At 43.3% G+C, this 25,687-nt stretch overlaps 1 protein-coding gene across 1 annotated transcript in view; it reads left to right on the forward strand.

Annotated features, from left to right (window-relative positions):
* The window catches only part of uqcc1 (ubiquinol-cytochrome c reductase complex assembly factor 1), a 107,589-nt gene that overhangs the window by 40,716 nt on the left and 41,186 nt on the right, over positions 1-25,687 (forward strand). Inside the window, exon 6 of the mRNA XM_078236885.1 lies at positions 24,308-24,416. Within this exon, the coding sequence (XP_078093011.1) occupies positions 24,308-24,416 (109 nt within the window). The remainder of the gene's footprint in view (positions 1-24,307; positions 24,417-25,687) is intronic.

Below are 25,687 nucleotides of genomic sequence, written 5' to 3' on the forward strand. Positions count from 1 at the left end.
AGTTACAAATAGTGTGACATGAACCCAATATCCCGGTTGAGGCCGTCCTTGTGTGTAGAGAACGAGAGGACATTGAGGTAACAATTGAAACATGTGCCTTGAAATTCAAATCTTCAGAGCTTCGCAGGAGCAGTATTAAACTGTATTTCTTACTTATTTGAATTTCAAGGCACATGTTTCAATTGTTACCTCAATGTCCTCTCGTTCTCTACACACAAGGACGGCCTTTAGGGCCTAGGCAGCTGAACGCACATTCACTAATGGTGCAGCACTGATAATTGACAATGCATATGAGGTAAGATATGGAGGAGCTCAGAGATGTGAAGGGCTTCAGGAGGTTACAAAGGACGGAAGGGCTTGGTTATAAATTTGAACACTAAGGATGAGAATTTTTAAATTGAGACATTGCTGGAACAGGAGCCAGGACTAATGGATAGGGGACCTTGAAGTGAATTATAACACGGATGGCAGACTTGTACTCAAGATTGCAGAGCGTGCAAGATGGGATAGTAGCCAGGAGAGCATTGGAATTGTTGAGATAACAAAGGCATGGATGAGAGTAAAGCATCTAAACTGCCCTGTAGTCAAATGATTCCAAAGAACTTGCGGCCAATGAAATACACTTACAGCATAATGTTTGTCTTAGATGAATATAACTACTAATTTGTGACAGCTGTTCTGTTTTTGTTAATGGTTGTCGAGGGAGGAATGTTGACCAGGATGCCTGTTCTTTGGAACAATGAGGTGGTATTCAGGGTTTGTTCGTTGGTATGAAATTCCTTCTCCACTTGGTTAGGTTGGCCCATCATCACTTCCAAAAGGACAGGAAGAGAAATTCCACCCAAATGTGGAAAATGTGTCAACTAGTATTCACACAGCTAAATTTCAAACCAAAGGTTACAAAGGGGTACACAATATTGCTCAAGAACAAGCACGCAAAGTTGGTCAAATGGCTTTGATATAGTAGTACAGAAGGTAAGGGGAGCCAGTGGTGTAGTGATATTGTCTCTGGACGAGTAATCCAGAGACCCAGGGTAATGCTCCGGGGACCCGGGTTTGAATCCCACCACGGCAGATGGTGAAATTAGAATTCAGTAGAAATCTGGAATTAAAAGTATAATGACGAAGCCATTATCGATTGGAGAAAAAAACCCCATCTGGTTCACTAATGTCCTTCAGGGAAGGAAATCTGCCGTCCTTACCTGATCTGGCCTACATGTGACTCCAGACCCACAGCAATGTGGTGGACTCTTAAACGCCCCCAGGTGATGGGCAGTAAGTGCTGGCCCAGCCAGCAACCCGCACATTCCATGAACAAATTAAAATAAAACTTGATCGACAAAATTATATATTACTATAGCCAGATTACTTGTGTTTAAATACATTTAGGTTGGAGTGGGTGTGAGAATTCGAGTATATTTTGCAGGAACCGTGATACAGAAACAAAAACCACCTCTAAAATCGAATCGGTGTAGGATCATCTGAGCTATAAACAGCTTCGACCAAGCCCAGAAAATCATTAAAGAGCCCTTCACAAGGCGGTTCAGAGAACTCCATGAAGGACCCATTGCTGTATTATCAGGTTGTGCCATAAACCACTAATTCCGAAAGGAAGTTTCTGCCCAAATACCAATGTCTATGAAACATTTTTGGTCAATCAGCAGTCATTTATTTTCATGTGGTCATTTTAACGGCTTTGATTAAGGTTCTGAATGTTTTTCTTTTAATTTAATTGTTGACATAACTTTTTTTTAAGAAAAGCAGCATTTTCAATAGAGGGTTTCGATGACAATTGGCCACTGTGTCAATGTTTCTTTTAATCAGCACCGTGATAAGTTGAGTTAGCGAAATGGTTAATGCAAGGAAAGGCCTGTGACAGACACCATAATAAACGGCAGCACTTTGAAAGAAATTGGCCAACCCCATTACCTCATTCTCTCATAATCTCTGATTAATGAGGCTCAAACTGTCCAATGCGTCAAATGGATGGACTGCTGTGGGTGAGAAAGTTTTGAATGAGTGACGTGATTTATTTGAGAAATACACAGGGGGGTGGGTGCTGTGGAAATTACTTGACCTGTGTTTTTTTTTATGAAGGCTACTGAAGTCTTCGCATTGCTCATTAGTCTAAATAATGTTGTTGTATCTCCAAACAGTTCAGGAAGGATATTTCCACAGATGGTTGGCTGTTTATATTGCTCAAGGGTAAAGATGCAGAAACCACAGGCATTTGACAGTTTTGTTAGAAATGCACAGTTTAAATCTGTCCCAGTAGCTTCATGGTCACAACAGATTTAACTGTGCATTTCCTCAACCAAGTGCCTATGGGTAAGACTTGAGTGTTCCCTAAATCGTCCCATTACTGTTTAGAGTAAAGATCTCTTGCTGTGATTTCTGGGCCATCACTTCACCATACTGAAATGCCCATCATTGGCATTTAGTAGTGAGTCCATTAAAAGGACCTACATTTTGTGCCAGTTTCCATTTGCAACCCAGAATCAGAGCATAATGTCAACCTTGAGAGGCAGTTATTCAAATACAGGTCCAGAGTGTTGTAGGATTATGCAATTGTGGGCAAATCAGGGAAGGAGAACCCAGTCTTTGTGGTCTGATGAACTTTATGGGGAAGCCATTGGACTCCCAGATAGTAAGGTAGCTTGTAAGTAGACCACATATTCAGAGTTCCATGCATCACAGCTTTTAAAACTAATTTTATTCACTCTAGATATGGGCTTCACTAGCAAGGCCAGCATTTATTCCCCATACTTTATTGCCCTTGCGAAGATAATGGTAATGGTGGCAATGGGTGGCACAGTGGTTAGCTCTGCTGCCTCACAGCGCCAGGGACCCAGGTTCAATCCCCTGCATGGGTTTCCTCCCACAGGCTGAAAGACGTGATGGTTAGGTGCATTGGCCATGCTAAATTCTCCCTCAGTGTACCCGGACAGGTGCCAGAGTGTGGCGACTAGGGGATTTTCACAGTAACTTGATTGCAGTGTTAATGTAAGCCTACTTGTGACTAAGAAATAAAATGTACTTTTAATGAACTGGCTTCTAGACCTTCTACAGTGCATGTGGTGAAAATGCACACATGGTTCCAGGATTTTGACCCAGCAATAATGAGGGAACCGCACTGCCCAAATCGGGATGTTATGTATCTTGGATGGAAACTTGAAGGTGATGGTGTTTCAAGCACCTTCTATTCCTGTCCTTTTAGATTGTAGAGGTTGTGGGTTTGGAAGATTGTTACAATCTTCCAAACCCACAACCTCGTGGTGAGTTGCTGCAGTTCATCTTGTACATCGTACGCACTGCAGCCATGGTGCGCTGGTGATAGAGGGAGTGAATGTTTAAGATGATGGATGGGGTGCCGATCAATTGGACTGCTTTGTCCTGAATGGTTTCAAGCTTCTTGAGTGTATCAGCAGTGGTTCAGTTTGTAGTACTGCTGCCTTTCCACCAAAAGATTGTGGTTTCAAGTCACACACCAGGACTTGAGCACAAAGATCAAGATAAACACTCTGGTGAGATACTGAGGGAGTATTGCGCTGCTCGGGATGCCAAATTTCGGATGAGAGGTTAAACCCTGGCCCTGTCTGCCCTCTGAAATGGCAGTATTTGGAAGAGGAGCAGGGAGTTATCCCTGGTATCCTGACCAATGTTTATCCCTCAATCCACATCACAAAACAGATAACCCGGTCATTATCGCATTGTTGCTTGTGGGAGCTTGCTGTGTGCAAATTGGTTGCTGTGTTTCCTATATTGCAACAATGACTGCACTTCAGAAGTAGTTCATTAGTTGTAAAGTGCTTTGAGGTGCCCAGTGGTGGTGAAAAGCACTACATGGGGGGCTGGGGGAATGGGGGGCTTGGGGAAGAATGGGGGTTGTATATTGGAGAATGACAGGGAGCACAGTGGGTTTAAAACAAAACAAAAAGAGTTTAAGATGAAATATATACCACCACAAATTGTCTTGTGATGAAACATCCCATAAATCAGACCACAAGGCTGTGCTCCTGCTCCCAGCTTACAAGCAAAAACTGAAGCGGAAGAATCTGATAAAGAAAGTTGTGCAATGTTGGTTTGAGGAATCAGATGATCTCCTATGGGACTGGTTAGTGTCAATGGACAGATCAGTATCCAAGAGCTCAGCGACCAACCTGAATGAGTATGCCACTACAGTAGCTGCCTTCATTAGTAAGTGGCAAAGAAGCAAATCCGTGTGCTTCCCAACTAGAAACGAGGATGAATAAGGATATCCACTGCTTGCTGAAGTCCAGGTCTGAGGCATTCAAATTGGGTGACACTGACCTGCACAAGAAATCCAGATACGATCTATGGAGAGCCATCAAAGATGCCAAGAGACAGTACAGGGCCAAGCTAGAGTCCCAGGCTAGCCACACTGGCAAAGTATGCACAACGTAACAGGCTACAAGATGAAGGCAGAAAGAATCATAGGCAATGATGCATCTCTCCCCGATGAGATCAAAGCATTCTATGCCCATTTTGAGCAAGAGGTCAACGAGAGCACGCCTTCCACCCCAGAAACCTCGGCCGAACCTGTATCTGAGGTCACCATCACAAACGTCAGATTGGCCGCATTGAAAGTTAATCCACGGAAAGCAACTGGCCCGGATGGGGTACCCGGACGAGCACTCAGATCCTGCGTGGACCAGATGGTGGGAGTATTCGCAGGCACTTTAACCTCACCTTACTCCGATCTGAGGTCCCTACCTGCTTTAAGACAATCATCATCCCTGTACCAAGGTAAAGTCAGGCAGCGTGCGTTAATGACTATTGCCTGGTGGCTCTGACATAAATCGTTATGAAATGCTTTGAAAGGTTAGTCATGGCATGGATCAACTCCAGCCTCCCAGATTGCCTGGATCCACTACTGTTCACCTATCATTGTAACAGGTCCACAGCAGATACCACCTCCCTGGTCCTACACTCAACCCTGGAACACCTGGATAACAAAGATACTTGTGTCAGACTCCTATCTAATGACTACAGCTCAGCCTTCAACACCATTGTTCCGATGAAACTCCTCTCCACGCTCTGTGGCCTGGGGCTTGGTTCCTCCCTCTGCAACTGGATTCTAGACTTCCTAACCCATAGACCGCAATCAGTAAGGATAGGCAACAACACCACCTCCACGATCATCCTCAACACCTGTACTCCTTATACAACTATGACTGTGTGACCAAATTCCCCACCAACTGGATTTTCAAGTTTGCTGATGATACCAACGTAGTGGATCTCAAACAATGACGAGACAGAGTACAGGAAAGAGATAGAGATTCTGGTGAACTGGTGCGAAAACAATCTCTCCCTCAATATCAGTAAAATGGAAATAGTCATTGACTTCAGGAAGCGTAGTGGAGGACATGCCCCTGTCTAGATCAATGGGGATTAAGTAGAAAAGAACATAGAACATAGAAAAGCTACAGCACAAACAGGCCCTTCGGCCCACAAGTTGCGCCGAACATGTCCCTACCGACCAGGCTTACCTATAACCCTCTATCTTACTAACTTCCATGAACTTATCCAAAAGTCTCTTAAAAGACCCTATCGAATCCGCCTCCTCCACCACTACCGGCAGCCGATTCCACACACCCACCACTCTCTGAGTGAAAAACTTACCCCTAACATTTCCTCTGTACCTACTCCCCAGCACCCTAAACCTGTGACCTCTTGTGGCAACCATTTCAGCCCTGGGTAAAAGCCTCTGAGAATCCACTCTATCAATATCTCTCAACATCTTATACACCTCTATCAGGTCACCTCTCATCCTTCGCTTCTCCAAGGAGAAAAGACCTAGCTCTCTCAACCTATCCTCATAAGGCTTGCCACCTAATCCAGGCAACATCCTTGTAAATCTCCTCTGCACCCTTTCTATGGCTTCCACATCCTTTCTGTAATGAGGCGACCAGAACTGGGCACAGTACTCCAGGTGGGATCTGGCCAGAGTCCTATACAGCTGCAGCATTATCTCCCGATTTCTAAACTCAATTCCTCTATTGATGAAGACCAGTATTCCATACGCCTTCTTAACCACAGCCTCTACCTGCGACGCTGCTTTGAGCGTCCTATGAGCCCGGATCCCAAGATCCTTCTGATCTTCCACACTGCCAAGCGTCTTACCCTTAATATTATATTCTTTCATCCTATTCGACCTGCCAAAATGAACCACCACACACTTATCTGGGTTGAAGTCCATCTGCCACTTCTCCGCCCAGTCTTGCATCTTATCTATGTCTCGTTGCAACTGCTGACATCCCTCTACACTATCCACAACACCACCAACCTTTGTGTCATCAGCAAACTTGCCAACCCATCCTTCCACTTCCTCATCCAGGTCATTTATAAAAATCACAAAGAGCAAGGGTCCCAGACCAGATCCCTGGGGCACTCCACTGGTGACTGACCTCCATGCTGAAAAAGACCCATCTACAACCACTCTTTGCCTTCTGTGGGAAAGCCAGTTCTGAATCCACAAGCAATGTCCCCTTGTATCCCATGCCCCTTCACTTTCTCAATAAGCCTTGCACCTTATCAAACGCCTTGCTAAAATCCATATAAACTACATCTACCGCTCTTCCCTCGTCTATGTGTCTAGTTACATCTTCAAAAAATTCAATTAGGCTCGTAAGGCATGATCTGCCTTGGACAAAGCCGTGCTGGCTATTTCTGATCATACTATTCCTCCCCAGATGTTCATAAATCCTGCCTCTCAGGATCTTCTCCATCAACTTACCAACCACTGAGGTTAGACTCACTGGGCTATAATTTCCCGGGCTATCTCTTCACCCTTTCTTGAATAACAGAACCACATCCCCAATCCTCCGGAACCTCTCCCGTCTCCATTGATGACGCAAAGATCATCACCAGAGGCTCAGCAATCTCTTCCGTTGCCTCCCACAGTAACCTGGGGTACGTCCCATCCGGTCCTGGCGATTTATCTAACTTGATGCTTTTCAAAAGTTCCAACACATCCTCTTTCCTAATGTCCACATGCTCAATCGTCTCAGTCTGCACTGCAACTACCAAGATCCTTTTCCACTGTGAATGCTGAAGTAATGTATTCATTGAGTACCTCTGCTATTTCTACCAGTTCTATACAGACTTTCCCACCATCACATTTGATAGGTCCTACTCCTTCACATCTTATCTTCTTGCTCTTAACATACTTGTAGAATGCCTTAGGGTTTTCCTTTATCCTGTCTGCCAAGGCCTTCTCATGACCCCTTCTTGCTCTTCTAATTTCCCTCTTAAGTTCCTTCCTACTAGTCGTATACTCTTCTAGATTTCTAACATTACCTAGCTTTTGTAGGCTTTTCTTTTCTTCTTGACTAAATTCGTTACAGCTTTCGTGCACCATGGTTCCTGTAACCTACCATAACTCCCCTGTCTCATTGGAACGTTGCTGTGCAGAGCTCCAGACAAATGTTCCTTGAAAATTTGCCACATTTCTTCTGTACATTTCCCTGAGAAAACGTCCTTCCAATTTATGCCTCTAATTTCCTGCCTAATAGCCTCATAATTGCCCTTACTCCAAATAAACACTTTCCTAGCTGGACTGATCCTATCTCTCTCCAATGCTAATGTAAAGGAGATAGAGTTATGATTACTATCCCCAAAATGCTCTCCCACTGAGAGATCTGACACCTGCCCAGGTTCATCCCTAATACCAAATCAAGTACAGCCTCTCCTCTTGTAGGCTTATCCACATACTGTGTCAGGAAGCCCTCCTGAACAGACCTAACAAACTCCTCCCCATCTACACTCCTTACCCCTTAAAGGTCGAGAGCTTTCAGGTTTCTCAGTATCCAGATCACCAACAACCTGTCCTGGTCCCTCCACACTGAGGCTATAGTTAAGGAAGCCCACCAACCCCTCTAGTTTCTCAGGAAGATAGGGAAATTGAGCATGTCCGTTACGACTCTCACCAACTTTTACAGATGCGCCATAGAACGCATCCTTTCCAGATATATCACGGCTTGGTACGGCTCCTGTTCTGACCAAGACCATAAGAAACTACAAAGGGTCCACGCAAACCAGCCTCCCATCCATTGACTCAGTCCATACTTCCTGTTGCCTCGGAAAAACAGCCAGCATAATTAAGGACCCCACGCATCCCGGACATACTCTCTTCCACCTCCTTCTGTCAGGAAAAAGACACAAAAATCTGAGATCACGTAGTAACTGATTCTACCTCGATACCATTTTCCTGTGGCTATTCCCTATCCTTTGATATCTAGAAATCTGTCAATTTCTCTTGAATATTCTCAATGACTGAGCTTCCACAACCACCTGGGATAGAGAATTCCAAAGCTCTTCAACCCTTGAGTGGAGAGGTTCCTCTTCATTTCAGTCCTAACTCTTATTCTGAGACTGTGTCCCTTGGTTCTTGGTCTCCCCATCCCCAACCGGGAAAACCATTCTTCTTGCATTGCATTCACCCTATTAGTTAAAGTTTTAAACTTTATTTATTAGTGTCACAAGTAGCCTCAACATTGCAATGAAGTTACTGTGAAAATCCCCTAGTCGCCACACTCCAGCACCTGTGCAGGTACACTGAGGGAGAATTTAGCACAGCCAATGCACCTAACCAGCACGTCTTTCAGACTGTGGGAGGATACCGGAGCACCGGAAGGAAACCCACGCAGACACGGGGAGAATGTGCAGACTCTGCAGACACAGTGACCCAAGCTGGGAATCGAACCCAGGTCCCTGGCGCTGTGAGGCAGCAGCACCAACCACTGTGCCACAATGGGCCCTGTGAGAGTTTTGTATGCTTCAATGCAGTCAATTCGAATGTTTTTAAACTCCACAGAATACAGGCCCAGTCTCATTAAACCTCTCCTTTTAGGACAATCACATCAACCCTGCAATCAGTCTGGTGAATCTCCACTGCACTTCCTCCATAGCAAATATATCCTCCTTTAAGTAAGGAAACCAAAACTGTACACAATACTGCAGGAGTGCACAATACTGCCCTCATTACCTTGGTCCTAAAATGGACAAAATAGCTGAACTCAAGAGGTGAGATGGAGTGACTGCCCTTGACCTCAGGGCAGTATCAGACTGAGTGAGGTATCAAAGAGCTCTAGCAAACCTGAAGTCAATGGGGGAAACGCTCCACTGGTTGGACTAATACCAAACCCAAAGGAAGATGGTTGTAGTTTTTGGAGGTCAATCTTAGTCCCAGGACATTGTTGCAGCTCTTCCTCCAGGAAATGTCCGAGGCCCAACCATCTTCAGCTGCTTCATGAATGACTTTCCTTCCGTCATAAGATCAGAAGTGGAAACGATCGCCCTCAACACCGGTGCCCCACAAGGCTGTGTTCTCAGCCCCGACTATACTCTTTATACACCCATGACTGTGCGGCCCACTTCCCCTCCAATTCGATTTTCAAGTTTGCTGATGACCACCATAGTGGGTTGGATCTCAAACAATAATGAGACAGAGTACAGGAATGAGATAGAGAATCTGGTGAACTGGTGCAGCAACAATAATCTCTCCCTCAATGTCAACAAAACGAAGGAGATTGTCATCGACTTCAGGAAGCATAGAGGAGAACATGCCCCTGTCTACATCAATGGGGATGAAGTAGAAAGGGTCGAGAGCTTCAAGTTTTTAGGTGTCCAGATTACCAACAGCCTGTCCTGGTCACCCCATGCCGACACTATAGTTAAGAAAGCCCACCAACGCCTCTACTTCCTCAGAAGACTAAGGAAATTCAGCATGTCAGCAACAACACTCACCAACATTTACAGATGCACCATAGAAAGCATTCTTTCTGGTTGTATCACGGCTTGGTATGGCTCCTGCTCTGCCCAAGACCGCAAGGAACTACAAAAGGTTGTGAATGTAGCCCAATCCATCACACAAACCAGCCTCCCATCCATTGAATCTGTCTACACTTCCTGCTGCCTCGGCAAAGCAGCCAGCATAATTAAGGACCCCACGCACCCCGGACATTCTCTCTTCCACCTTCTTCCACCTGGAAAAAGATACAAAAGTTTGAGGTCATGTACCAACCGACTCAAGAACAGCTTCTTCCCTGCTGCTGTCAGACTTTTGGATGGGGTGGCACGGAGGCACAGTGGTTAGCACAGCTGCCTCACAGCGCCAGGGACCCGGGTTCAATTCCTGGCTTGGGTCACTGTGTGTGTGGAGTTTACACGTTCTCCCCGTGTCTATGTGGGTTTCCTCCGGGTGCTCCGGTTTCCTCCCACATTCTGAACGACGTGCTGGTTAGGCGCACTGACCCGAACAGGTGCCGGAGTGTGGCGAGCTGGGGAATTTCACAGTAACTTCATTGCAGTATTAATGTAAGCCTACTTGTGACTAATAAATAAACTTAATAAATAAAAGACTTACCTTGCATTAAGTTGATCTTTCTCTACATCCTAGCTATGACTGTAACACTACATTTTACACTCCCTCGTTTCTTTCTCTATGAACGGTATGCTTTGTCTGTATAGCGCACAAGAAACAATACTTTTCACTGTGTGACAATAATAAATCAAATCAAAGGGAATGTTTGCCGAAGATTGGGGCGGCACGGTGGCACAATGGTTAGCACTGCTGCCTCACAGCGCCAGGGACCCAGGTTTGATTACGGCCTCTGGTCACTGTCTGTGTGCATGTTCTCCGTGTCTGCGTGGGTTTCCTCTGGATGCTCCGGTTTCCTCCCACAGTCCAAAGATGTGCAGGTTAGGTTGATTGGCCATGCTAAATTGACCCTAGTGTCAGGGGATTAGCAGGGTAAATATGTGGGGTTACGGGAATAGGACCTGGGTGGGATTGTGGTTGGTGCAGACTCGATGAGCCAAATGGCCTCCTTCTGCACTGTAGGGATTCTATGGATTGGACAATGTCCAGCAACATTCACGACTCCTCAGATACTGAAGAAGTCCATGTTCATACACAGCAAAACCTGGACAAGGGCTGATAAGTGGCAAGTAACATTTGTACCACACAAGTGCCAGGCAATGACCAGCTCCAGCAAGAGAGAAACTTGACATTCCCCTTGACATAATAGTATTAAAATTGCTGAATTCCCCATTATCAGCATTCCAGGGGCTACCATTGACCAGAAACTGAACTGGACTAGCCATATCAGTACTATGTTACAAGGTCAGATCAGAGGTTGGGAATCCTGTGGTGAGTAACTCATCTGACTCCCCACTGCCTGCCTACTATCTACAAGGAACAGTCAGGAGTGTGATGGAATACTCTCCACTTGCTTGGATAGATGCAACTCCAACAACACTCAAGAAGCTCAACACCATCTAGAACAAAACAGCTGCTTAATTCATACTCCATCTACCACCTTCAACATTCACTCCCTCCCCTGCTGATACACGGTGACAGCAGCGTGTACCATCTACAACTGGTAGATTAACCAAGGCTCCTTCGACAGCACGTTGCAAACCCACACCCTCTACCACCTAGAAGGATAAGAGCAGCAGATGTATGGCAACATCACTGCCACAAGTCACACACCATCCTAACTTGAAAACATATTGCCATTCCTTCACTGTCGCTGGGTCAAAATTCTGGAATTCCCTCCCTAACAGTACTGTGGGTGTTCCTATACCACATGGACTGCAGTGGTTCAAAATGGCAGCTCACCACAAGCTTATCAAGGGGAAAATAAGGATGGACAATAAATGCTGGCCTCGCCAGCAAAGCCCACACCCCATGAACGAATAAATTAACGTGCAGTCTCACCAGTTGCAACAAGACTTCTTTACTCCTGTACTGAAATCTCTTGCATGAAATGCTAACATACCATTTGCCTTCCTAACTGCTTGATACAACTGCATGTTAGCTTTTAATGACTTATGAGCAAGAACACCCAGGTCCCTTTTAAGAAATGCTCTGCATTTCTGTTTTTCCTACTAATGTGGTTAATGTCACTGTATAATCCACCTGCTATGTTCTTGCCCGCTCACTCAGTCTGTCTCAATTCACCCTTTGCATCCTCCTCACAACTTCAATTCCCAGTTAGTTTTATTTCATCGGCAAACTTGGAAATATTACATTTGGTCCCCAAGTCCAAATCATTGATACATATTGTAAACAGCTTGGCCTCAAGCACTGATCCTTGTGGTACCCCAATAGCAGTAAGAAGTTTAACAACACCAGGTTAAAGTCCAACAGGTTTATTTGGTAGCAGATGCCACTAGCTTTCGGAGCGCTGCCCCTTCGTCAGGTGGAATGGAGAAATGCCAAAATTTGGTGGTGTCAAACTTCTTATTGTGTTTACCCCAGTCCAGCGCCGGCACCTCCACATCATGTACCCCAATAGCCACAGCCTGCCAATCTGAGAGTGACACTATATAAATGCAATTTTGTTTTGTTGCAACTCCACTTGACCACTCCTGACTTGTACCTTGTGGCTGGTGGAAAGGCTTTGGGGATTCAGGAGGTGAACCACTCGCTGCAGGGTACCTAACCTCTGATCTACTCTAGTCATAGCATTTATGTTGCTGGTCAAATTTGACACAGTGGAATCAGCACAGATGGTAGAACGACAATGAAATCCTCATTTCAACCCTGGTCATTTCTGTATAATGCTTCTCGCATTTCCTATCTGTCCCTATTTCTCTCCCTCCAATAGATCTTGATTTTATGTAGGTTGAAATTTAATTGGGAAAATCAACCTTCAATCCAAGAGTTTATATTTTGCAAGTTGATGCAGTTTAATAAAAATTATTTTTGAGACAAACTGACATTTTCAGTCTGTAAAAGGAGTTGACCAAAAATCACAGGCTTTTGTCACTTTCAAAGGCTGTCTGCCTCAGGGAAAGGGCATTGAACTGTTAGGCAAACCTCCAGCAATGATTGCAGCATTAGAGTCAATTTGTTTAAACACACGTTAAGGCCCAAAGATTTGTTTCAGATATTTCTGCACCATTGTCCCCATTGCCCATTTTGCATAGACTTTATTTTGTCTTTAAAACGTGGCTGTAAACTTGGTTTGCTTGTGAATTCAGCACAGTTAGTTTTGTCAATGGTATTTGACTACTGCAGCATGTTTATTTACAATGGATGTTCCTGCCTTTGCTGCAATGTTAGTGAATTACGCTGCATGAACAGTACATATTATGAAACTACCGGTGATATCATTCACTGATGTTTCAATGTTGTAACTTTGTTAATGGCCTCAGATTTTTAAAAACATCTCCTGTACTCATATTTAATTATTTGGAAAATATAAGAACTTCCAGATACTATTTTTTTCATTGTAGACTGCCTCACTAAGCACCAGTAGTTTTGCTGAGGAGATCAGGAAGGTCCTTTGTATATTCTAAAGCTGTAGTAGGGTTGCTGCTTTGGTCTTGCTGTCCAACTTGGAGATGGGCAGAAAAAAAAACATGTATATATGATTTGCTGGGACAACTTTCACAATTAAGTCATTGACTCTGAGGTGGAGAATGTTTGTTGCCTCTGAAACCATTCTTGAACACAATATGCGTCCGTTAGAATGGGATGGATTATGTCCTGGTAAGGAGATTCGGGAAGAACTTAAAATAGCGAGCGTTGCCCTTGAACTACAGTGGCTTTGCCTTCGATAAAGTGAGACACTGCAGCATCAATTTTTTAAAAAGACTTGCATTTAATAGCACCTTGTATGGTCACTGGCTGTTCCAGTGCAAGGTACATCCGAAGAAATATTGCTACTGAGGTGTATAGTCTCTGTTGCAGTGTTGGGTAGCCAACAGCCGCAAGCTGCAATGTGATTACGACCAGATGATCTGTGATGTTGATTGATGGATGAATATTTGCCAGGACACCAGGGATAACTCCACTGCTGCTCTTTGTTATGGTGCCACAGGATATTGTACATCCATCTGTGTTTAGAGATGGGCCCTGATTTAACCTTCCTTCCGAAACACTGGAGTGGGGCTCGAACCCAAATCCCGACTCGGGCAAGAGTGCAGCCAACTGACCTGAGGCTGAAAGAATTTACATTTATATAGCACCTTTCACAATCTCAGGAGGTCCCAATTACACACAGCAGGATTCTACTTGGATCCCAATTAGAGAGCGATGGTCCGAATAAAGATTTTATTTTTTTCTGTTCACTTCTGGATGTTTTATGCCAACCCTGAGTAGTGATGTCATTGGAGGTACCAGCATGAGTAAGTGTCTGGCTGTAACAGGAAGGGAGCTGAGTTAACACATGAGAGAAACACATTAATCTAATGGGGCTCACCTTAAGTGTGTTATTTCAGCTCTGCCACAGTGTCAAGCTCAATCCTCCAATGGTATCAGTCCTTGCTGTTTTAAAATAGCCATCAAAACTAAGGAACAGTTAAAAAGGCCATTGAGCTGCCCATAATTGCCTCTTGGTGATTTCTTTTTAAGTATGATGTTTTTTTAAACTTCTCAGAGTGGTTCCACTTTTCTTGAGCAATGCACAAGTTTTTATAAATCTCCTAAATCGTACACCTGCATGTGGGTTACAGCTGAGTCTGGGGAGAGTATTAGACTGAGAATTTTCATCAACTTATGCATGTTAGCAGGGTCCCATAGATTGGTTTCTAATCCTCTCTGCTCCCTCCCATGCATCCTTTTATATCATCTATGTATTTTAATGAATGTTTGGGGAAAATCTGCTCCTTTTCTGGTTCTTTTTAGTGCTTTCACACAGCAGGACTGGCGATTGTTGGTGAGATGTGTGACTTAAAGAAAAATATTACTGGTGATAGAGTAATGGCTACCTGGGAGTGATTACAGGGTGTAATCTAATCAGGTGGCTTAGAGATCTTTATGAGTGGAGAGCTGGTATTTCAGGTGCCTTTTCCTGTGGGAATGTACTGGTTGGCAATAACTTTTTAATTTTAAAATATTTTTTTCTCATCAATCTGTAATTGTGCTACAATTGAATCTGATGATTCATAATTTTTGTATTGTTAACGCTGTTGAATTTCCACTGCTCCCTTTTGCATCTTTTGGTAGTAAACTCCAGGAATATTAAAGGGGATTTATGATCCCGTTACAGCAGGTTTATATTAAAAAAATCTGTGGCTGACGGCACTGGGCATACAACGACTCTTTATAGAGACGAAAGTCAACATGTAATGTAATCTCGATGGCTCGCAGTGAAATGTAGGGCACCAATTAAAGAAAGAACTCACATTTATGCAGTGCCTGTCCCACTTGGATGTCCCACGGTGTTCTACAACCAATTTATTACATTTAAAGTGCCAGACAATGACCATCTCCAAAAACAGAGAATCCTACCATATCCCCTTGCCATCCATTGGCATTATCATAACCGAAACCCCCCACTACCAATATCCTGGGGATTACCATTGACCAAACCTGAACTGGACCAGCCGCATAAATACAGTGACTACAAAAGTAGTTCAGAGACTGGGAATTCTGCGGTGAGTAATTCACCTGACTTCCACCATCTCCAAGGCACAGTGTGATGGAATACTCTCCAATTGCCTGGATGAGTGCAGCTCCAACAGCACTGGAAGATTAACACCATCCATTCACTCCCTCTACCATCGACGCACAGTGATTCATTGCAGCAACTCATTAAGGCTCTTTCGAAAGCATCTTCCAAACCTGAAATCTCTACCACACAAAAGGACAGGGCAGCAGATGTATAGGAACACCAACATCATCAACTACAGATTCCCCTCCAAGCCACACAGCGGCCTGATAGTTCCTTCACTCTCACTGCATTAAAATCCTGGAACACTCCAACAGCACTGTGGGTGTGCCTACACCAGTTGGACTGCAGTGATTAAGAAGACAGCTCACCACCACCTTCTCCAGGACAAATAGACAATGAAAGCTGGCCTTGGAGCAGTGCCCACATCCCATAAAGGAATATTTTTAAAAAAGTAGTTGTAGTAACATGGGCAAGCACAGCAGCCAAACTGGACAAAACAATTCCACAAAATAACAATGAGATTGTAGAATCAAACGGTACAGGAGGTCACTTGGGATATGTTTCAAATGTAGCTAAACATCTGGAATTAAAAGTCTATTGATGACCATGAAACCATTGTTGATTGTCATAACCCATCTGGTTCACCAATACCCTTCAGGGAAGGAAATCAGCTGTCCTTACCTGGTCCAGCCAACATGTGACTCCAGATCCAAACAATGTGGTTAACTCTTAAAATGCTCTCTGAAATGACTGAGCAAACTACTCAGTTGTACCACCACCTTCTCGAGGGCAATTAGGGATGGGCAATAAATGCTGGCCTAGCCAGCAATGCCCACATCCCATCAATGCATTTTTTAAAAAGATTTGGAACTAAAGGGAATTGGATAATCATCTGAATAGAAAAACTTTGCAGAGGAATGATGAGGAGTGAAACTAATGAGTTGCTCTTATAGCGAGCCAGTATGGACATGACTGGCCAAGTGGCTGCCTCCTGTACAGGAACCATTCTATGATAGAAACAATTGAAATCCCATCCTTTGAATGGCCGTCTTGCCACTTTCTAACATACAGGCTTGTGTTATCAATATTTGTTTCCTCAGAGATTACTTACTGCTTGGTGAATACATGAAACTTTTTAAAAATAAGGTTTAAGGCATATATGGAAACAAAGCACTGTTCTAATGTTACACACCCCAACATTGACCCCGGGATATTGCCCATCTCTCTAATTTGCTATATCAAAATATTGGGAGACCATTCAGCCTCTTGAGCCTATCCCACCATTATTAGATCATGGCTAATATGTATCTTAACTCAATTCCCTCTCCTTTGTTTCGTAATCCTTAATACCCTAACAAAAATCTACCAGTCTCTTATTTTTGAAATTTCCAATTCACCCTGCCTCAGGAGCTTTTTGGGAGAGAGTGTGTTCCAGATTTCAGCTATACTTTGTGTGAAGAAGTGCTCCCTGAGCACTTGTTCACACAATGACATAGCACAAATCCCTCTAGCTCTGGGCTCCTCCACCATCGAGGAAATTGATCCTATTCTATACAACCTGTTTTCATAATGTAAGACTTATAGCCCTGGTTTTAAAAAATAAGTATATTATTAGAAAGTTAAAATGAACAGGAAATTTGTGTGTCATAGAATTCTGGACTGAGGAGGTAATCATTCACTGTATTCACAACAAACAAAATTGAGACTGATTGGATGCAAGTTTCAAAGATCTGGGCTTGGTGATAGCTTCCTATGAAGTAAAGATTTTATAATGGTGTCCTGCACTGTCATTACCCAGCCTCAGCAGATGCAACACGAGGATGGTTCTCTGCACCAGACGACAACTATGAAAGTTGGGAGAAGCTTTGGCTTTCCAACTTTCTGAAGCTGTTGAGAGACCTTGCAGATACCCAAAACAGTAAATAACTATGCACTCTGAAATTGCTTCATAAATTGTGTGAATAATGCATTGCTTCAAACCAGGGCGGCACAATGGTAAGCACTGCTGCCTCACAGCGCCAAGGACCCGGGTTCAAATCGGGTCTTGGGTCACTGTCTGTGTGGAGTTTGCACATCCTCCCCATGTCTGCATGGGTTTCCTCTGGGTGCTCCAGTTTCCTCCCACAGTCCAAAGATGTGCGGGTTAGGTTGATTGGCCATGCTAAATTGACCCAAGTGTCAGGGGATTAGCAGGGTAAATATGTGGGGTTACAGGAATAGGGCCTGGGTGGGATTGTGGTCGGTGCAAACTCGATGGGTCGAATGGCCTCCTGCACTGTAGGAATTATTATGAGTGTGCAATCACTGCATTTATATAACACCTTGAAGGTAGTATGACCCAAGGTGCTTCACAGGCAAATAATCTGACACCAAGCTAAGAAAGGAGACATGAGGATGAAAAGTTTAGTCAAAGGAGTATCTTAAAAGGAAGAGAGAGAGGTGAAGAGGTTTCGGGAGGCAATTCCAAAGTTTAGGGCTTGGACATCAGAAGACATTCTGATAGTGATGGGATGAAGAAAGTAAAGGATGGACAATAGACCAGAGTTGGAGGAGTGCAGAGACTATTGTTAAGTTCTTCACACACACTTCCAGATAAATAAAAACAAAGTCTTGGAATCAGCTGTGAAAATTGATGGGTGGGGAAAGGTAGATACTTCAGGAAGGATGCAATGAAAGATTTTATTCATAGAACATAGAACATAGAACATTACAGCGCAGAACAGGCCCTTCGGCCCACGATGTTGCACCGACCAGTTAAAAAAAAAAACTGTGACCCTCCAACCTAAACCAATTTCTTTTCGTCCATGAACCTATCTACGGATCTCTTAAACGCCCCCAAACTAGGCGCATTTACTACTGATGCTGGCAGGGCATTCCAATCCCTCACCACCCTCTGGGTAAAGAACCTACCCCTGACATCGGTTCTATAACTACCCCCCCTCAATTTAAAGCCATGCCCCCTCGTGCTGGATTTCTCCATCAAAGGAAAAAGGCTATCACTATCCACCCTATCTAAACCTCTAATCATCTTATATGTTTCAATAAGATCCCCTCTTAGCCGCCGCCTTTCCAGCGAAAACAATCCCAAATCCCTCAGCCTCTCCTCATAGGATCTCCCCTCCATACCAGGCAACATCCTGGTAAACCTCCTCTGCACCCTCTCCAAAGCCTCCACATCCTTCCTGTAATGTGGGGACCAGAACTGCACACAGTACTCCAAGTGCGGCCGCACCAGAGTTGTGTACAGTTGCAACATAACGCTACGACTCCTAAATTCAATCCCCCTACCAATAAACGCCAAGACACCATATGCCTTCTTAACAACCTTATCTACTTGATTCCCAACTTTCAGGGATCTATGCACACATACATCTAGATCCCTCTGCTCCTCCACACTATTCAAAGTCCTCCCGTTAGCCCTATACTCAACACATCTGTTATTCCTACCAAAGTGAATTACCTCACACTTCTCCGCATTAAACTCCATCCGCCACCTCTCGGCCCAACTTTGCAACCTGTCTAAGTCTTCCTGCAAACTACGACACCCTTCCTCACTGTCTACCACACCACCGACTTTGGTGTCATCAGCAAATTTGCTAATCCACCCAACTATACCCTCATCCAGATCATTAATAAATATTACAAACAGCAGTGGCCCCAAAACAGATCCCTGAGGTACACCACTTGTAACCGCACTCCATGATGAATATTTACTATCAACCACCACCCTCTGTTTCCTATCCGCTAGCCAATTCCTGATCCAATTTCCTAGATCACCCCCAATCCCATACATCTGCATTTTCTGCATTCATCCACATTTGTGCCATGAACTCATTTTCTTTGCTAATCCTCGTGTTTAAACTAGTCTTTTTGTAGCGAGTTAATTTGCTTGCTTATGGCTTTGTACTATCAGGAATATTGCTTCTGCATAGAAATCATGAACTTTCAAGGAAAGAAGATTATGACCATTCTTATGCTTTTCCCTAATTCAACCGTTGACTTGTTTTTGACAGACCTTTATCAGCAGCGAATGGTGTTGACATTTTCAGTTGATTATGGGATGGTAACAAATCAGTTGACCGAAGTATAAAATCAAGGTTGGAGTGGATGTAGCTAAGGTTCCCAGCAATGCCTGTCCTACGTTGTAACTCTGATGCTGATGCAGATGGCGTATGGCTCCCTCTAGTGACTATGGATAGCAAAATTCAATCCGACACAACTCCCTTAAGTTGCAGCTTTAAGAACAGTCAGAAAGGCAACAAAGAGGAGAAATACATACCAGTGATTGTGTTTTAGTGGTCATCAGTGAGCTATGAATTAAGTCACAAAAAGATTTGTGTTCATCTAGTACCTGTTAATTGTATCAATTGAGGTTAAGTACATACAGGTGTTAGAGCATTGATTGGATGGTTACATGAGCACATATGAAGAGACGCTGACATGAATGGAATGGAGTCAGGAGATATGTACCTGTAATGTTTCACTCTGTGAATAAACCTATCCCAAGTAACAATTGGCTTTGAATTTTTCCTTCACCAACTGGCTTTCAGGAATATACCTATTTTTCTCAAAGAGAGGGATTTCGCGTTCAAAGGTTGTGAGGTGATTCTGACATTGTTCACCAGATAGGTAATGCCTTGTTAGCAACCTGAAGGCTGATCTCTGATTGAAAGTCCTCACTGGATCTACAGCATCTCACTTTAACCTCTACCTCACAGTGGAGGACAGACCAAAAGAGACAATGCTGGAAAATCTCAGCAGGTCTGGCAGCATCTGTAAGGAGAGAAAAGAACTGACGTTTCAAGTCCAGATGAGCCTTTGCCAAAGCTGGAGGAACAGACATTGGAAGGGCAAAACAAAGTTGGTTGTGGAATGAAGCAGACAGCTACAAGCCTTTGGTACTTTTGATGGATATAGCATAATGGTAACGCAGGTTGGACTGAGGGAAATGGCGACAGTAGTGAAATACCTGGCACTGGCCATTCACTGCAGCTGCCAAGTTAACCAGATGTCTTGGATCCTTGTCTTCTCTGGGATCCTGGGAGGCAGCAACATGCACCTCTGACCTTCCTCCACGATAGTCAAATTCCTTAGTGTAGGTTTAGCTGGGAAGTGTGCCCTACAACATGCAATCCGAGTTCCATTGGTGATAGGAAATGGGCAAAGCGACAGGCACAGTCACCCTACATATAGGTGGTCCTTAGATGATGGTCAGTTTCTAGATGTCCATGTACCCTCAAGGGATGCCACTACTGATGAAGAACTCAGCATATGCATCAAAGCTGTGAAACACTTCCACCAAAGATACCCAAGGTCCATTGTGAGAAATCGATAGGACAAAATCACAAATAATGAGGTCCTTCAATTTGCTAGGCTTGACAGCACAGAGACCACCCTCCAGAAAATTAGAAGGCAGGCCATGTTGCCTGCATGAGTGATAAACAACATTAAGGTGGTCAGTACACAGGACACCCTAAAAATAAACTTTCAAACTTTTGCATTATACACTGTCTCTCTCAGAAAACACTGCAACCGAGCGGTCCATGAAGAGGTAAGCACCAAAATTTGGTTTAGCATGCTTCAAGAACCATTTAAGCTAAACTTCAACACCCAACATGTACAGAGGAAGGCCAGAGGTGGCACAGCTACAGACATTTCCCTGCTGCCGTCAGTCTTTAGAATGAATCTACCATATATTAAGCAGATCTTTCTCCACCCTATCTGTAAGTGCAACACGATATTCTGCACCCTCTCCTTTCCTCCTCAATGTACTCTATGAACGGTATGCTTTGTCTGTATAGTGCGCAAGAAATGATACTTTTCACTGTATACCAATACATGTGACAATAAGTCAAATCAAATCAGTGTCAAAATAAACTCTCAATCCTGTGGACACCATGCCAATCTTGCTTCAGACTCCTCAGTCATGAGAGAACCCACAGCAGAAAATGAAGTCACTTTCAGTTTGCTTGTACTCTAGTAATGATATTTCAGTATATCTGGGTTTTAGATACACATGAATTGCGAGATGATAAAAGAACTTAATCCATCTCATTCACCCTTTACCAACATGGCAGTCAGATAGTGGAGTTGTTGATAACTCTCAGTGATCTAAACATGAGTTATCAGACTCCGATTTAAGGGAAGGAAAACCCTAGTAGTTGAGAGTTTTAGAAACATAAGTCATCTGTTCCTCCCAAGTCATGTTACACTCTCCACACGTCATGTCTCAAATGACTCCGAATGGATCCCAAATTGTTATTTTCTGAAAGAAATCTAATTTGTATTTGAATGAATCAACACTGTTTCATTCTATTTATTGATCGCTCTCTCAGTGAAATATCGTTTCTATGGATTAGGTTTGAATTTATTCTCTTTGAATAACTGTGTCTTGGTAAATTCGCAGTATGATAGCTAATATCTGTCTTTCCCACTTAAAAATGCTTGAATTACTAAATGTTCAGTGGGAGTAGTTAAAGTGTGAACTTTTAAGCTGCGAGCAGGTTAGTATAAATCGTTAACCAAAAGAGAAAATGCTGGAAAATCTCAGCAGGTCTGGCAGCATCTGTAAGGAGAGAAAAGAACTGACGTTTCGAATCCAGATGATCCTTTGTCAAAGCTGGTATAGTATAGCGATTATAAATCATTCCTGGCAGTGCTGTAGATTCTCAATTGGTGACATTACCACCATATCTAGGAAAGAAAATTTAGAATGAAGTCATGAAGTTCTGCATCAGAAGTTATGGTCTTGGAGCAGCTCAGCTGCAAATTAAATTTAGTGCATGAAGAGTACTTAATGCAGATGCTTACATTAAAAATTGACTGGAAAATTCCTAAAATGCGAAGTGTAATTACTTTCACAAACTGCCGTGTACCATGAGGTCTTGAGCTTTGAATTCCGGAAAGAATGTTGCGACTGTCAACGTCAATGGTAAAAGGTTCCCGAAGATGTGTGAGGACACCATTGTGTTTATAAAGAATTGTTATCTTCATTCGCACTGTTTTTTGTGAGCGCAAGTAATTTCATTCAAGAAATAATGTCTAGGATGATTTCTACTTGCACATTAGTATCTGTCCTCTATCTACTTTCTATTCGTGTGACCAAATTCTGCTCGAACTCCATTTTCAAGTTTGCTGATGACACCATCATAGTGGGTTGGACCTCAAACAATTATGAGATGGAGTACAGGAAAGAGAGAATCTGGTGAAATGGTGCGATAATCTCCCCCTCAATGTTAGTAAAACAAAGGAGATAGTCATCGACTTGAGAAAGCGAAGTGGACGACATGCCCCTGTCTACATCAGCGATGGTGAGGGGAAATGGTCGAGAGCTTCAGGTTTCTGGGTGTCCAGATCACCAAGATCCTGTCCTGGTCCCTCCACACTGACGCTATAGTTAAGAAAACCCATCGATACCTCTACTCTTTCAGGAGGCTAAGGAAATTCAGTATGTCTGCTATAAATCTCTCCAATTTTTACAGATGCACCATAGAAAGCATTCTTTCGGGATGTGTCACAACTTGTTATGGCTCCTGCTTTGACCAAAACTGCAAGAAAATACAAAGGGTTGTGAACGTAGCCCAGTCCATCACGCAAACCAGCCTCCCATCCATTGACTCTGTCTACACTTCCTGCTGCCTCAGAAAAGCAGCCAGCATTATCAAGGACCCCACGTACCCTGGACATACTCTTTTCCACCTTCTTCCATCGGGAAAAAGATACAAAAGTCTGAGATCACGTACCAACCAACTCAAGAACAGCTTCTTCCCTGCTGCCATCAGAATTTTGAATGGACCTACCTTATATTAAGTCGATCTTTCTCTACACCCTAGCTGTGACTGTAGCACTACATTCTGCACCCTTTCCTTCTCCCCTACGTACTCTATGAATGGTATGTTTTGTCTGTGTAGCTCGCAAGAAACAATACTCTTAGCTGTATACCAATACATGTGATAAAGATCAAATCAAATCAGGACCTCCATATCCATGGAAGGCAGAATTGTGCCCAGTATTTGTGGTCCATGTATATCATTCTGTGATCTAATCTGGTTTTTCAAGCAAGAAAGAACATCTGATTTTAAGAGAACGCAAGGACTGCACATGCTGTATTTCCAATGAGCAAGAGTTGCCGATTTGTTCTCAATGTTTTGGCCATGCTCTAATAAAGAGTCATCCAGACTCGCAACATTAGCTCCGTTCTCTCTCCACTGACGCTATCAGACCTGCTGAGATTTTCCAGCATTTTCTGTTTTTGTTTCAGATTGCATTTTGCATCTGCAGTAATTAGCTTTTATTTTACTTTGGCCATTGTTGTTTGGCTACTTGGTCTCCCTTACTTCATTCAGCCCTTCGAATGCAGGGATTGCATGTCATGAGAAACTGGAAGAAGATATGGAATAAAACTGAACAGAGAGAAACAAGACAGATAAGGTCGATGATGGAAAGATGGTGTTCGGAATGGAACTGTACACAAAGGGAAATAGAGGGCAGAAAACATAGAACTGGTGGACTTCTACAAGCAAAATGTGGTATTTACAAAGCAGTCAGTATAAACAGTTTGTCCAGTCATCACATTGTATGTGGAACCTTGTGTACATACTGAATGCCGCATTTCCTGCAGTTCATAGCTTTTGGTCACCTGTGCTGCTCAGTGTCAAATTATGTTTGTTAACACTTCTATGAAGTGCCTTGGGAAGTCTCACTATGTTAAAAGGCACTATATAGCTGCCAGATGTTTTTTTGAAATAGAAAGCATTCCATTCTTTTCTCACTGGTGTCCCTCAACTTGACTAGCATGAAATGTAAGCCCTCTCCAAGCTTTGCCGTTTAGAAAGATGATTATTCTGCTTCTTAGCCAAGTCTTGCTTTTGTTTTTCCAGGATGGCTCTGGTGCGTATGAAACAGGAAGGCCGAGAGGGGAAATATATGTGCAAGTACATCGTGCATTCCATGTGGGAGGACCTGGAGCAACGGGGTAAAGTAATGGGGGTAAGTTAGTAACACATCTGGAAGATGTTTTGTCTTGATAAATAATGGACATGCAAACTATCATCTGTTATCCAAGAACCAGCCACCCTAGTGAGTGATTAATCAAGAGAAATATTTGACGATATGTGTATGTATATATATATATATATATATATATATATATATATATTGAGATCATTTACTCCTTGTTGAAACCTTATGCGGCTTTTCACAACTTTGGCAGAGGATAGGTCGTAAGGCCATTTAAGCTAATTGGCAAAATCATCAGAGGGAGGTTAGATTTCAAGCTATGACTTGGAATGCACTGCCTGAAAGGACGATGGAAGCAGATTCAGTCATAATTTTCAAAAGGGAGTTGGATAAAAACTCAAAGGAACCTAATCCTCTATCCATGCTAATATATTATTTCCAACTCCATGAGCCTATCTTGCCTATTAGCCTTTTGGAAAGCCAGGGTATCCCCTTTAGCTAGATTCTGAAAAAACTAATAAATTTGTCAAACAGGATTTCCCGCCACTAAAACCGTATTAACTTGTTCTAATTCTGTGTTTTTCTAAGTGCGTCGTTGAGACTTCCTTAATAGATTCCAGTATTTTCCCAACAACTAATAGCCTTACCGATCTGTAATTCACTGTTTCCACTCAGATCCGGTTTATTACGCATAGCCACCCTGAAATGGTAGTGATCAGTTTGCACCTTGTAATGATGCAATCCTTAGCTGATGGTGCAGGCAGAATGTTCGGCAGGAAAGCCCAGGATATCAATTTAGACACAGCACATTAGACACATGGTCCACACAAGCTTTTTTTTAACCTTTCTTCATCTCACTTTATCAGCATATCCTTCTGCTTCTTTTCCTTCTCTAGCTTCCCCTAAACTGGTATTAAAGAACAGTGTGCAAAAAAAGCCTGAGGATATGCCAAAGTGCTTTATAACCAGTGAAGTACTTTTGAAGTATAGTCACTAGTGTAATGTAGCAATATACATCCAAGCTACTCCAGTATAACTGTGACGGGCATGGTTTTGTGTTCCCAAAGAGACAGCCATCAGTAGGACAGAGACTTTGAGGGAGAAGGACAGAAAAGCTGGGACAGTGTGAGAGAGAGATCAATATTCTTTCTTCCTCATTTACTTATATAACTTCCGTTTTCAGACTCCAAAGTTATTCATCCCCACTCTTCATGGTGGTCAGTTCTTCATTCTAAACACCCTGGGTCAAGACATTTCTCCTGAGTTTTGAGAGAGATTTATTAGTGATTACCCTATATTGA

The sequence above is a fragment of the Mustelus asterias genome, chromosome 20 (genome assembly GCF_964213995.1).
Source record: "Mustelus asterias chromosome 20, sMusAst1.hap1.1, whole genome shotgun sequence".
Classification (NCBI taxonomy): domain Eukaryota; kingdom Metazoa; phylum Chordata; class Chondrichthyes; order Carcharhiniformes; family Triakidae; genus Mustelus; species Mustelus asterias.